Source organism: Physcomitrium patens, chromosome 21 (genome assembly GCF_059467195.1).
Source record: "Physcomitrium patens ecotype Gransden chromosome 21, ASM5946719v1, whole genome shotgun sequence".
Taxonomy (NCBI): Eukaryota; Viridiplantae; Streptophyta; class Bryopsida; order Funariales; family Funariaceae; genus Physcomitrium; species Physcomitrium patens.
This window is the reverse complement of record NC_143430.1, coordinates 11,392,441-11,406,008: the sequence shown is the minus strand read 5'-3', so window position 1 is coordinate 11,406,008 and position 13,568 is coordinate 11,392,441. Positions and strand designations below refer to the sequence as shown.

At 37.2% G+C, this 13,568-nt stretch overlaps 2 protein-coding genes across 6 annotated transcripts; one reads left to right on the top strand and one right to left on the bottom strand.

Annotated features, from left to right (window-relative positions):
* Positions 1–6,009: 6,009 nt before the first annotated feature.
* LOC112274361 (aureusidin synthase) lies at positions 6,010–8,669 on the top strand. Of its 2 annotated transcripts, XM_024503797.3 has the most exons (3): positions 6,010–6,126; positions 6,297–6,361; positions 6,667–8,669. In XM_024503797.3, the coding sequence occupies exon 3, from the start codon at positions 6,725–6,727 to the stop codon at positions 8,363–8,365; it is 1,641 nt and encodes a 546-aa protein (XP_024359565.1). In that variant the 5' UTR covers positions 6,010–6,126; positions 6,297–6,361; positions 6,667–6,724; the 3' UTR covers positions 8,366–8,669. The 2 variants fall into 2 exon arrangements, with proteins under 2 accessions (XP_024359565.1, XP_024359564.1); XM_024503796.3 differs by lacking the exon at positions 6,297–6,361.
* LOC112274363 (polyadenylate-binding protein 2) lies at positions 8,586–12,326 on the bottom strand. Of its 4 annotated transcripts, none has more exons than XR_002967410.3 (8): positions 11,839–12,326; positions 11,300–11,402; positions 10,862–10,932; positions 10,534–10,637; positions 10,222–10,309; positions 9,936–10,042; positions 9,483–9,589; positions 8,586–8,783 (listed from the first exon to the last, which is right to left on the bottom strand). XR_002967410.3 is itself a non-coding variant. In XM_024503802.3 (7 exons), exons 1-7 carry the CDS (start codon positions 11,974–11,976, stop codon positions 9,541–9,543), a joined length of 660 nt encoding a protein of 219 aa, XP_024359570.2. In that variant the 5' UTR covers positions 11,977–12,326; the 3' UTR covers positions 9,269–9,540. The 4 variants fall into 4 exon arrangements, 2 of the variants coding, with proteins under 2 accessions (XP_024359570.2, XP_024359571.2); XR_002967411.3 differs by having other exon boundaries at positions 9,972–10,042; XM_024503802.3 differs by lacking the exon at positions 8,586–8,783 and having other exon boundaries at positions 9,269–9,589.
* Between the last annotated feature and the right edge of the window lie 1,242 nt (positions 12,327–13,568).

Sequence of the window (13,568 nt, the reverse complement as noted above, 5' to 3'; positions counted from 1 at the left end):
TTGCCTTGCACCAAAGGAAGGAGATGTTGCTTTCAATCAACAATGGACAATTCTCTTAAAGTCAAAGCATCTTCATTTTCGAACAATGAAATCAACACTAACTGTTGATTCAACTTTCATTAAGCAAGTTCAGTCAAGTATCTCTTTTGATTCTCTTATTCATGATATTAAGAGAAACCCTTCAAAATCTCATGGTACTTCCAAGTTTGAATTCAAGAACAATCTATTATATTTCAAGAGATGCCTATATGTTCTAGAAGGTGAAGCTCAATTACGTGTTCTTCAAGCTCGTCATGACTTTCTAGAAGCAGGATATTTTGGATACAAAAAAACTTTGGAACTAATATCCAGGGACTTTTGGTCGCCACAAATGTGGAAAGCAGTCAAAGATTTTGTACAATCTTGTGATATTTGCTCAAAATCAAAAACTCTTCATCATCGACCTTACGGACTTTTTCAGCCATTATCCATTTCAGAACAACCATGGTCTTTTATTTCTATGGATTTCATCACAGATCTTCTAATCTCAAGTTCTTATGACTCTATATTCATGATAGTAGATCGTTTTACCAAGATGGCACATTTTGTACTATGTACAAAATCCATCACAAGTGAAGAAAAAACCAAGCTCTTTCTTGACAATATCTATCTCTATCATGGATTACCCAAGGATATTATATCAGATAGGAGAACCCAGTTTATATTAAGATTTTGGCAGATTCTTTTCAAGATTCCAAAAGTAGATATAAAACTATCTTCAGCATTCCATCCTCAAATTGATGGACAAACGGAGCGTGTTAATCAAGTTTTGGAGCAGTATTTAAGATGTACCATCAACTACTAACAAGATGATCAAACAACTCTTTTGCCATTCGTAGAGTTTGCTTATAATAACACGATACATTCTTCTACAAAATAAACACCTTTCTTTGCCAATTATGGTTATCATCCATGACTTGATACTTTTGACTTTTCAAAAGTTGATAATCCTACAGCGAAAGATTTGGCAATTCATTTTTCAAAGCTACATGCAACGATGAAGGCACAATTAAAAAAAGCTCAAGAACAACAAAAGGTCAATGCGGATGTCTATCAAAAGGAACAACCACCATTCCACATGGGTGACAAGGTATGGTTACTTCGTCACAATATCAAGACCACTCGTCCTTGTGATAAGTTGGACTATTGAAGGCTTCGATCATTTTTTATTTCTGTACAAATCAATCCAGTTGCATATCATTTACACCTATCAGAGTCAATGAAAATCCATCCAATATTCCACAAGTCTCTTCTTGAACCATACAAGATAGTGAACATACCAAGAAGAAAACAAGCTCCACCTCCTCCTATAGAAGTGGACAATAATGAAGAATTTGAAGTAGAAGAAGTCTTAGATTCAAGGCGACGCCAAAATAAACTAGAATATCTTGTCCATTGGCTCGGATATGATCTTAGTGAACGCACATGGGAGCCAGTAAAGAATCATGTAAATGTAGCAAAGGTGGTGGAGGCTTTTCATCGATGACATCTATCAAAATTAAGATAAAAATCTTCTTTATAAAAGAAATAAGATCTAGGCAAGATAACATTCTACTTTCAATTCTTATTTGTAGCTTCTTTATAGTTGTGATGCTCAGAAAATAGAGAACCAACAACCATCGGATTTGATTCAAGAACCTTCATTTACTGACTTCCCAAATAAGACATTATGATTGACACAACCTTCAAGACGACACAATCAAGATGAAGATCTTCAAGAATGACATGTTCTCCCTCAAATAGATGGCGAGATATAACACATTTGGTATCACGACCTTGGAATGAACTCGTGATGTTTGGTGATTTTATTAGATGTAGGAACAACTCCTCACAGTGTTCCAAATATTTTATTCGAAGGAAGTTATGAAGGCCTCAACAATGATCAAATAACTGGATGGCCTTCCCGCCCTGGTATGGGACACTATCGATGGTTGAGAGGTATTATCAATCATCTTCAAAGAAAAGAGAGATCAGAGTATGTGACAAATATAATTCGTCGTATTATAGATTTCCTCAAAATATGATTACTGCTCTTTGTGGAACTCGTCCCTAGAAGATGAGGTAATGTCATGGACATACGCATGTAAGCCTGTAATTACATGTATAAATAGATAGAAGTAAGTAAAAATAAATAAAAATAAGTTAATTCTATAGTATTTGATATGAAAGCTTCCTAGAAGCTTCATAGATGTTGCTTTGACTTTATAGGTATCTTTAATTGACTTTTTGGGACTAGAAACGTGGTCAACAAGTTGGCCATGTATCACACATGTTGTTAGCTTAAAGACCAAGCTAATTATGTGGCCCACATGTAGAAAAACTTGCCTTGTAAGTCAAGGCATGTATCCTACAAAGTCAACACATATTGGAGGCCCTATAGAATGTCGCCATGTAGCCCCTAGTAAGATAGTATATATAGAGACAAGAGTGAAGCCCTCTTCACTCTTGTCAACTCTTTTCTTGCTTCTAGTCTAATTTCAAGGGTCTTTGGTTTTCTTGTCTTTTGGCAATAGCCATTCCAGTTTCTTTCTTAATATACATATTGAGTTATTTCTATTTTGTTAACTTTCTTTGAGAAAAAACTCACTTGTTTATTTTTCTTTATCAAGTTCTTGTCCTTGACATCTTTTGACTATGTTGATATCCTTCAATGTTGCGGCTTTTGCTAAAAATTGCTAATATCATCCATGGTATTAAAACTTATGCTCACAAATTATTTTTTTAATATTTTCATAGCTTATGATTCATAATAATGTATATAAGATTATATTCAACTACTCATAACAAAATAATAATAATAATAATAATAATAATAATTAATTAAGATTAAATAGCTCATTATCAACCAATATATCAATGATTCTACTATATACTTTTAAAAGGCAAATAATTCAATATTAATATAATTATAGATCATTTCAAATATTAATAATGTATTTGTTTTAAAAATCAATTAGTAAAAAGTAGATAACATATGATATCAAAAAAACAACAAACTTTCTTAAATGCATAAATATGATAAGAAGTATATAAAATATATTAAATATAATACTAAATTCAATAGTTGATTATATCATTTGAGCTTCTATTATCTACTTTCCTATGGTTAAGAATGGTTTGTAAAGAACATACGAATTTTATCTAAATTTATTTTTTAATAATAAATAAGTAAAACAAAACTACTTATAGATTCAAAAAGAGACAAATTCTAAGATTGAATTGGTATAAAAAGTTTCAACCTAATATATAGAAATTAAAATCTATAAATATATTTAAATTATTTATTAGATAAACAAATACAACTTTAAGAAGTAAAATAAAAATATATATATTTATATTTATATTTTAAAAAAATATTTATTCAACTTGTCTATAAACGTATAAAATAATAAATATTCTATTCTTTTAATACTAAATACAATCAAAACTCCTTTCAAATAAAAATCAATTAACTTTAATTTGATGCATTGGATATATAAAGATTATATTTTAGACTTGATAAGAAAAATATTAGAATAAGAATAAATAGTTATTGATAATAAAACACTAAGAAGTCTTAAACTAATATAGAATAAAAATAAAAAGTATTGATAAGAGTGAAAAAGGCCTCACTCCTTATTCTATATATACTATTTATTAAAGAAGTACAGAGTGATGACTTATAGGCCATATGTCATTTGTTAAACTTGCAAAATATGTGTCTAATTTGTAGAATAATTTTCCAACATGTGCACCATATGGCCAACTTGTAATAATAATTAAAAGCTTTATTTTTTAGATATTTTATTTAATTATAAGTTTTTAGAGAAATTTGATATGTATAATAATAAATGAAGTTCTAATTATCATCAACTTATATCAATACTAAGAATCTTGAGTTAATTTTTAGTACACGAAGGATGACTTCAAAACTTATTAGTTAGAATCATGTAATTGTATTTATTAATAAATTATAAAATTAAAATTTTACTATTTTTTTTAAAAAGCTACATAACTTCTAAAAATCATAAATTGTAGTAGAACTTACTTTTTGATAATTATTAAGATCAATTTATGTCTAAAAACTAACTTATCAAATTAGAAACAATTGTCAATTAGATTTTTTGTCTTTTCATGTATGTAAAATAAAAAACAATTGCTAAATTTTGGTGGTAGGATTGTTTATCTATCTATTCATAAACACTTTTAAAATATTTTAAAAAATAGAGAAAATTTATTTAATTAAATAAAAAATTATCTTCTACTAACAAGAAACATTGCAATACATATATAAGAAGCTGGTTGTAGAAAATTTAAGAAATTTAACTCAGGTTTTTTATGAAAACTTATCTAATTTCTATTCTTGGAAATGGAAGCAAAGTAACACGTCCTCTAAATACTCTTCAGTAGAAAGCAACAAAAACAGTAGAGAAAAGTTTTAAGGGACCAGTTTTGAAAACCATGCTAGTTCTGAACAAGCCCAGATTTTGCTCAGATTTTCTCAAATGGAAAAGCTAGACCTCCATTCACAAATATGATGGAGATTCTAAAAGCCTAGATAGGTTCTTAGTCAAAGTCCACCAGGATGATGTTGATTTGTCAGGATGGAGGTTGTCTGGACATGGACATTGTCGATGTGAAGCACGTTGCTACTAAAAAAATTCTAAAGAGTAGAAAAACGATGCGCCTTCAAAGGTGCTTTTAAGCCCAATTTTCCAGAAGCATTCATCTCAATGTGCAGAATGACTGAAAGGTGCCCAACATTACTTGATTGTGTACGGCAAAGAATCAACTGTTACTTCATTCTTTACTCCTAAGTTCCTATTTCAAGCTCGACCTTAATTTTGCAGTTTAAACCTATTTTTGCTCCACATGTCAACGAACACAAGTTTATTTTTTCTGCTCTTTTGAATAAGTGAAGGAAATGTGATGCAGTCTATGAAGAACAACAAATGTTAGCATCTATGAGTTTTGTTCAAAGTCCGAATGTACGTATATGTATATGAATAAAGAGAAGAGAAGAAGAAAACATACATTTAAAGTTGAAAAATGAATGCTTCACTCAACTTTTGTGCAGTAGCGTCAATAACCATGGCACTGATATTGCCAATGAGCTGCCAACGTGGATGATATTGTAGTGTACATTGACCAAATGTGTATGAACACTTTAAATGTTGCTTTTAGTGTTGCTTAATGATAATGAAAGAGTCGAAACTAGAAAGTCAAAGATTGTCAGCTATCTGAAGGACTACCCTCACACTGGTATTTAGGACGAAACCCTCATTTTGTTTAATATCATTAGAAGCTCACAAAATAGCACTCATATGAGAAAGCCACAAAAAAAAAAAAAAAAAAAAAAAAAAAAATTGAAATGCATAGTTCTCAGAGAATGAAAGATGACGTACAATGCAGAATTTGATGTCTCATGGAAATCAACAAGATAAAAACACTCGATTAACACTGCTTTACCTTTACCATTGATGGAGTTTGGAGTCTAGTGTGGAACCCATTCAGTGCTTTTGTGGATTCACGCTTTATAGATCTTGCCGCAGAGGGCAGCTGGGCTTCAAGGTTAATGATTCATATGTAGAAAGGAAACAGTTTTACCTCCAGTGCATTTGACAGGCTACGTGCGTTGTAACTACACAAATGCACATTCATTTACTCTCCGTAGTGGGGTATCGAATTTCCAACACAACGGTTCTGTGAATGAAAAGCCTCGGGAATCGGCGTTTCACTTGCCAAGAGCTGACACATGGCGTCCTTCTCTACACCTCAGTTCGTTGACTGAAAACAGATCTCACACTAGTGAATTCGTTCAAAATTGGTGGCAGGGTCCCACTTTCCTCAATCGATCGCTTTGGCGCGAGTGTGTTTTTATATGCGGTAGTGCTTCTACTAGGTAGCACTGAGGACGGTGAAAACCCCCGAGGCTGCTACAAATCAAGTATATAAACAGACATCACACGAGTGGTAGTTTATACTGATCGGGATTAATGGAAGCATGACATCTTACGATACAGTACGGTGCGGTGCGGCGGGGTGCTGAAGATGAGAACTGCGATAATCCATCCACAATACCAGCTCCGGTCTCTGGATGTGCATAAGGTAGTGTTCTTGTACTTGCTTATTGCATTAAGGGTATTGATTCTTCCAGGATCTCATAACCTGCAGTACTTGTCTACATCCGACAAGCTGCAGGGTCTGACCAAAGGTATCAGTTTGTGGCGACATGCTCATGAACAAGAGTCCTAAACTTTTGTTGCTGATGGCTGTAGGTAGCTCACTGGCGTGTTCCAAGTTTTGAGAAAGTTACTATTTGTGTTTGACAACAGCCTTGTCTGTGCGTTCAATCGACTTGGTTCATATCATGACACATGATGAATTCTCAAATTCTGAATAAGGAGCCCTAACTTGATGCCCTCCTCTGTTTTTTTGGACCAATTCAGGATCCCAGTCTCTATGGTCTCCATTAGAGTTCAAACATCGTTCGCAAGGAAATCACAAAAGTAGTTTTCTAGTTCTCACGAAAACATCCAATCTAAGTGTTGAACATGTTTTTCTTTCTAAATTGAGGGTGTGCAGCAAAGACTGTCACCTGTTACCAACTTGGTTGATACTGAATGCATTCATTGTGGTTGTTTACAGGATATTTTCGGACTGCAGACTCGTGATTGCAGATTGAAGGAAGCACACCTTTCAAAACATGACGTCGCTCCCCAGTGTCGTCATTGCACTCGCAGTCCTGTGTGCGGTGGGAAGCATAGCTTTAGTAAAAATTGTGGATGGAAAGCCCTTTCCAGCTCCCGACTTTAAGCTTTGTAACTTGGCGTTTGGTTCAACGGAAGCCTGCTGCACGTTACCGGAACGCTTGAACCCTCTAAAGGAATTTGATTTCCAACCCCATCTGCCCATGCGAGTGCGACCCGCGGCTCATCTTGTCGACGATGCCTACATTGCCAAGTACCAAAGAGCAATGGAACTCATGCGAGCGCTTCCAGAAACGGATGGTCGATCATTCCAAGCGCAGTACAGACTTCACTGCGCTTACTGCAACAACCATCTTTACTACGAGTCCCCCGAGCAGCCGTTGGAGATTCACCAAAACTGGCTGTTCCTCCCCTGGCACCGCCTCTACATGTACTTCCACGAGCGAATACTGGCAAAACTGATCGGCGACGACGAGTTTGCCCTGCCCTACTGGAATTGGGACAACCAGTCACCGGTTGCCCCCTATCCCGGAGCGGTTCCGAGAGTATATGATCTTGAGTGGAGTTTATCACCAGATGCAATTAACAAGACATCGTCACTGTATGACGCCGACCGCAACAATTGTAGCAAACCTCCTCGGCTTCCGGAGTTCCACAACTTTACGGCATGTGAACCGCAGAACTTGACATTAGCTCGAGAACAGAATGCCCAATTGATGTGGACTCAAGCAGTATCAGTTTCAGTGACGCCCTTGATTATGTCTGGGGCGCCGTATCGATTTGGCGACTACGGTGGCATGGGGATAGGTGGGATTGAAGGTAGACCCCATGGACCAGTGCACTTATGGGTGAATGAAAAAGACATGGGGGTGTTCAAAGATTCGGCCTCAGACCCAATTTTTTTCGCGCATCATGCTAACATGGACCGATTGTGGGAGATCTGGAAAACATTTCCTGGGAAGTACCGCAAGGATGTCACTGATCCAGATTACCTCAACACGGCCCTCACCTTCTTCGACGAAGACGGCGACCAGGTGAGCGTCACTGTGGCACAGGCGCTGAACCTCGACCTGCTGAGGGTTAAATACCAGGAAGTGCCGGTTGCGTGGGCCAACAAAGGAGCAGTGCAGGAAGGCGCAGATCCTTCCTGGAGATTCTGCAACCCACATTCTTCTGATGCCGACATCGCCGCAATGATCAATAGGACTCGGCGCTTTAAGGGACCGGTATGGGTTCAGCAGGACGGGGTAACGTTCAAACTGAGACGACAGCCCTGGATGTCTGAGCACCTCGGTGAGGAGATGCTTGAGATTAAGGGGAACTTCAACTGGAGTTCTAATCATGCTTTGAACGCATTCGCCTATTACCCGGACGCAAACTATGAAAGGACCTCGGTTGGGTGTTTCGAGTATATCGGTAACCTGCTTTCCTTTCCGCACACTGGCATGTCACCGGGTATTAAACCCGTGATCAGGTTTCGTATGGGTATCCAGCGCAAGCTGGAGCTCATGAGCAGGGCTCATCTCAAGGAGGTCGTGATTACGCTTGTCGGTGAAGCACCAGTGGCGTCAACGGATGACACTGGTGAGACTGGCTTCAACCTCACCAGCTTAACAATCATATACTCCAAAGAGTAGGATTGTGGGATAGAAATCTCCTGGTGTGACAATGACACCGTACTGAGAAGGGATCCTTCCCAGAATACGCTTGAAGCGCAGCTCCCAATCTACCAAGTGCCAGGATTTGCGATTTTGGTCGATGAAACCACTTAAATTCTTTGAAACTTGACATTACCGTGAAACATATGGGAAAGATTGAGTAAAAGTGAAGGGGATAGTTGCAAGATGTAGCCTCCAGTCAAATAATTACGTTCATTTAGTTTATTTCTCAAAAATATGCTCGAAATTCACAATGGTATCTTATCACAAATAGTTTCAGTTAGACCTAGTCCAGCCAAATCTTGATTGATGAATTTAACTCCTGTGGGATTAACACCGTCAGTTGTGAAGCGCGATCCAATCCCGTACCAGGCATGATAAGCATGCAGGGTTCAATCTGGTCACACGGCGCACATCCACTATAGTAAATGCACGCTGAAACATAACAGAAAATGTCACATAGCGACAGGTAATAAAAGATTTAAATAAGGAAATACAAAGCAGTGAGGTTGTAGAATGTTAGGTGTTCCCTCTACAACAATAACTCAGATTAGCAGGAATCTCTAGGTCGTTTTAGAGAACAAACAAAAAAGGCCGTCACATTATATAATTCCCTGACGAACATCAATAGCCTAGATATTAACGATCACCATAAAAATTTAAGAAAATTTAAATCTCCGTACTTAACATTGAATCGCATCTCTAAATGGTATACTAAAACTTCGGATTTGGAGTTAAAGAATTACAATTATAGTATCTATGAAGCAGCCCATCATCCAACATGCAGAAAGATTATCACAGAATTCAATTTGCAGACCTAATATTCCTTTTCACAATCAAGAGTTCATACATTATAGAACAACATCCACATGCTTCACCAGATAGCCTAAAGGACCAATCCATCTCCAGAGTAAACTGAATCCAACACATTTGAAATTCAACCATGCATCAAGCCCCCATCCTTTCAGGCGCAGCTCTTCTTCCGACTCAACCCGTTCTAAGAGAGAGAGAGAGAGAGAGAGAGAGAGAACGCATCCTATAATTCGATGTCATGAGTACCAACGAAGGCAGCAGGCCACTCAAATTCATTTCTAACCTTCATATGGATGGGCCATCGTACAGCCAGAATAAAATGTTCCAAAAGCACAAAATGCCTAGTAATAAGGTCTGTAACGCATTGGCCTCCTAAACCTGGGCACTTTCCTGCACATCACCTCCAATGTGTTAGCACCATGCACGATGAGTTTAAGTATAAAATTAGCAACCAAGTAACCTTGATGAACTAAAATTCACTTAACCAACTACAAAGTACCAGATTCTACGAATAACTTGGGGGGGCTACAAAGAAAACAGAGGCACTATGAATATACAGTCAGAGATTGGTTCATCTAAAAAAATGATAGAAAAACTATTAACACTACTTAAGAAATCAACAAGCTAAATAAAAAGCAGGAAGCACGGTAACTTTGAACTCCATATGAAATATGCACCACTACAACTCAGAATGGAATCCACCAAGGATGCCCACCCAGAACCATAGGAAGCATACCCATAGGGAGCTGAAAAGGGCCTCCGTGGGCGGTACCCATAATAAGGGGCGTAAGGTCGACCCCGATAGCCCTTCATTCCGGGCACATTTGTCCTCTTCGCTGTAACCTACAAACATATTCCAGCTATCCCACTTAAAACAGGAATACAAGGCATTCCAGACATCAAAATCGCATTTCAAGAACTGTCTCATGTCGTGAGTAAACTTTCATGAAACCTATGAAAAGTACAGTGCATGATTGGCATGTAAAAAGGACAATATCTGCAGCCAAAAAAAGTTTAAAAACCTTAATTGGACGATTATGCAACTCAGATTCACTAAGAAGTATAGCGTTTTGAACTGCTTCGACCTCCAAAAATTCAACGTACGCATACCTGATGTCAAGAAGCATGAGGTCAGATACCGAACATGATCCATCTTTTGCGTATCGCAAAAACATTGTCCAGCCAATACGAAGCAGCTACTTTTTTTCCAAAAAAGAGCTACACTTACACAGGATATTCTACATATGCTATCCAAGTTCAAAGCCTCTAGTAAGATATTATCAAAGCATCACAGCAAATGCTCAGTGACCAAGCTGGTGAACAAGGAATATTACCCTTTGGGTGATCCAAACTTGTCAGTCAAAATTGTGACACGATTAACTGTACCACACGACTGAAAATGCTGTTGTACTTCTTCTGGAGTGCAGGCATAATCAACCTGCGAAGCAGAAACAATAAACTCAGACTAAGTGTTCGCTAAAATTCCTTCACAAAGTACGCAGGACCTTAAACTGCTGCATAAACATAGTTGCGTGTACCCAGATCAAAATCACAAATTAGTCAACTAAAAATAAGAATGCAAGCAGACGTCAAAATTAAAAATTCCCACAGGCAGATGAACACATCATCACAAAATATAACAAAATTGGAGAGAGTGTTTACATTCCCAACAAAAACTGAACGCGCATCAGCCTCCTCTCGGTTCGCTTGATCTCCATTTGTGAGTGCTGAATCTGAACAGTTCAATTCACGGGCGAGTTACTTCGTGAAGAAAGAAAATTGTTACATTGTACATGAGACCTGAAAAAAATCGTAAGTTGCGCCTTGGGACCACAATGAACGAAAATATATTCCCAGTCCACATCTCAACAGTCAATTACGACAACAGATATTTTATGCACGCTCAGCCGAGTACGTAGGAAAATGAACTTAATGTCACAATAAGACCTGCACTTAAATACCTAGAACCTGACTCAGATACTCACTATGACAAACACGTTTCGGTTATGTAAAAACATAAAGAAAAATCAATTTCTGATTCAAAATCAGGCTTACTGCTGTGCGAAGTTAACATGCGAGAGTAAATAAGAAAAATCAAACCTTGACTACCGCCCATCTCCTTCTCGACTTTAGCCTGCATGTCGCGCAGAGCAGCAGCTTCTTCTTCCATCTCCTTCAAGCGTTTCTTCATCTCCTCTAGCTCCTGAATGGGCACATAATGGAGACAATGGGGAAATGAACAGGAAAACATCAAATGGCAGCTAAGAATGTTAGCATGATTACTGACAAACGCCCACCTATGGACTAATCTAAAAACAGCGCAACATTGTTGTTCTCCTTATTTCCATTTATTCTTCCAAGCGACACTTTAAAGCTATAAAGCTTAACAATTCACATATCTGAAAGACAGCTCCCAGAACAATCCTCCTGTGACCAAACCTTTAGAACAGGAATATTCCTCCTGTAAATCCCTTGGCAAGTCGCACCGTTATAAGCCCAACTATTTACCTATTACTAGATAAGGATCTCAAATGCATACGAGTTTGAGTTATATATATATATAACATCAAATTTTCCAAAACACCTTCAACACATGCAAAAATCTCAATAGATTGCACAATAAATTCCCACAAGACAACCTTCGAAGCAACCTCGTCGGTGCCAACATCTTCCCCCTTAAGGAGCAGGTCCTCCCCATCTCCATCCGAGTCAACCTCAAGCTCCCCCTCCACTTCGTCGGGTATATCACCACCGTAAACTTCATGCTCCTCCTCCATTGGAAACTCTCCGCCTGGCGTCAAACACACTCTAAAACCCTGGTGACAACAAGCTGCACCAACCAACCCACAACCCACCCCAACTTCTGTGCTCACTAAGCACAAAAATCCTTCGAAACCCAAAACCCTAAAGAAAGAGTACCGGAAACCAGGCGTAGGGTTTGGTATAACGGATCCCGTAACGAGAACGAGACGCAAAACAAGAGGCGTGGGCCTCGTCCCGACGGGTGGGCTTTCTCTCGCTCTCTCTCTCTGCCACGAAGGTGTTGGTCCGTTAAGGGTAAAGAATCCACTTCTTCGAGGAGGAGGAGGACGACGACGAAAGAAGAAGTAGAATACGAGTAGAATGAGGAGTGAGTTTGAATGAATGAATGAATAAATACATAAATACATAAACAAATAAATGAGAGATGGGCCCCACCCTCCCTCGCTCTCTCTCTCTCTCTCTCTCTCTCCTGAGTTCTGACCTAATTTCCACCCCCTTTATTTACACCCTCATTTACACCCTCATTTACACCCATTTCCCCTCCGACCCATTATGGGTGCAAATCTTCAATCAAGACCACCATGTTATTTTCTCAAATAACTGTATCATATAAGGCGTTAGTTTACTATAAAATTATATGTTGTTAATCCTTGTTGATTGTGTTTTCTATGAGTATTTGTGATCTTTCGTCTTTCCTTCTTATTGATATTAAATACAATGGATTAAGTTCTGATTGTAATCTCAAGTTGGAACTTTTTTGGTGTGGGTTATTGAATCGATGATTTATTATTTTATTTTTTATATTTAATATATAGAACTTAAGTTACAATCCATTGTATTTGGCATCATATTGATTTTGAGTTATAAAATGAAAATTCTCTAATTTTGATGTATTCAGCATTCAGCACCTTTAAAACCATGTGATTGAAAAAAGATTTCAAAATATAGGATGTGCAAAAAGAAATAAACATATACAAATTAAAAATAAGAGTAAAAATAAACACCAGAAATTAATTTAATATTCTAAAAAAAATTGTACATAAAAATGTGTGTCAATAATTTACTTATGAATTTTTTACATTTATTTTATTTTAATTTGTAACTAAATTACGTTCTTTTACTTTTTAATCTGCTGTTATTTAAATTAAATACATCTATTTTAAAATAATATTTTTTATTCCAAAAATATAATAATTATTATGTAATAGTATTTCTTTAAATAATTAGAGGCAGTTATAAAAGAGCTGAAAATATATATTCCAAATCCCTCCAATTCCAAAACAAGTGACTAAAAGAGAGATGGAGAGGAGAAGAGGGACTAGGAACAAGGGATGGGGGACATGAGATAAGAAATAGCGATAGAAAAGAGGGACATGGAACTAAAAATAGGAAACTAGGAACATGCAAGTAGGAATAGAGGACTAAAAACATGGGATTGAGAATAGGGGACTTGGAATAGAAAATTACAACCATAGGACTAGAAATAGGAAAATGGGAACATGAGACAAGGAAGCAGGAACATAAAACAAGGACAAGAGATGGACAGAATTAATCATGAAATGGCAAGAGGGGTATGGCTTTAATAAAATTGGGGTGTGGCTTTAAC

Coding starts and splice junctions, on each gene's coding strand:
- LOC112274361 (XM_024503796.3), top strand. CDS start 6,725: ATGACGTCGCTCCCCAGTGTCGTCATTGCACTCGCAGTCCTGTGTGCG.
- LOC112274363 (XM_024503802.3), bottom strand. CDS start 11,976: ATGGAGGAGGAGCATGAAGTTTACGGTGGTGATATACCCGACGAAGTG. Junction 10,310..10,533: donor AAGTTTGGATCACCCAAAGG/GTAATATTCCTT, acceptor TCTTGACATCAG/GTATGCGTACGTTGAATTTT. Junction 10,043..10,221: donor TGCATAATCGTCCAATTAAG/GTTTTTAAACTT, acceptor ATATGTTTGTAG/GTTACAGCGAAGAGGACAAA.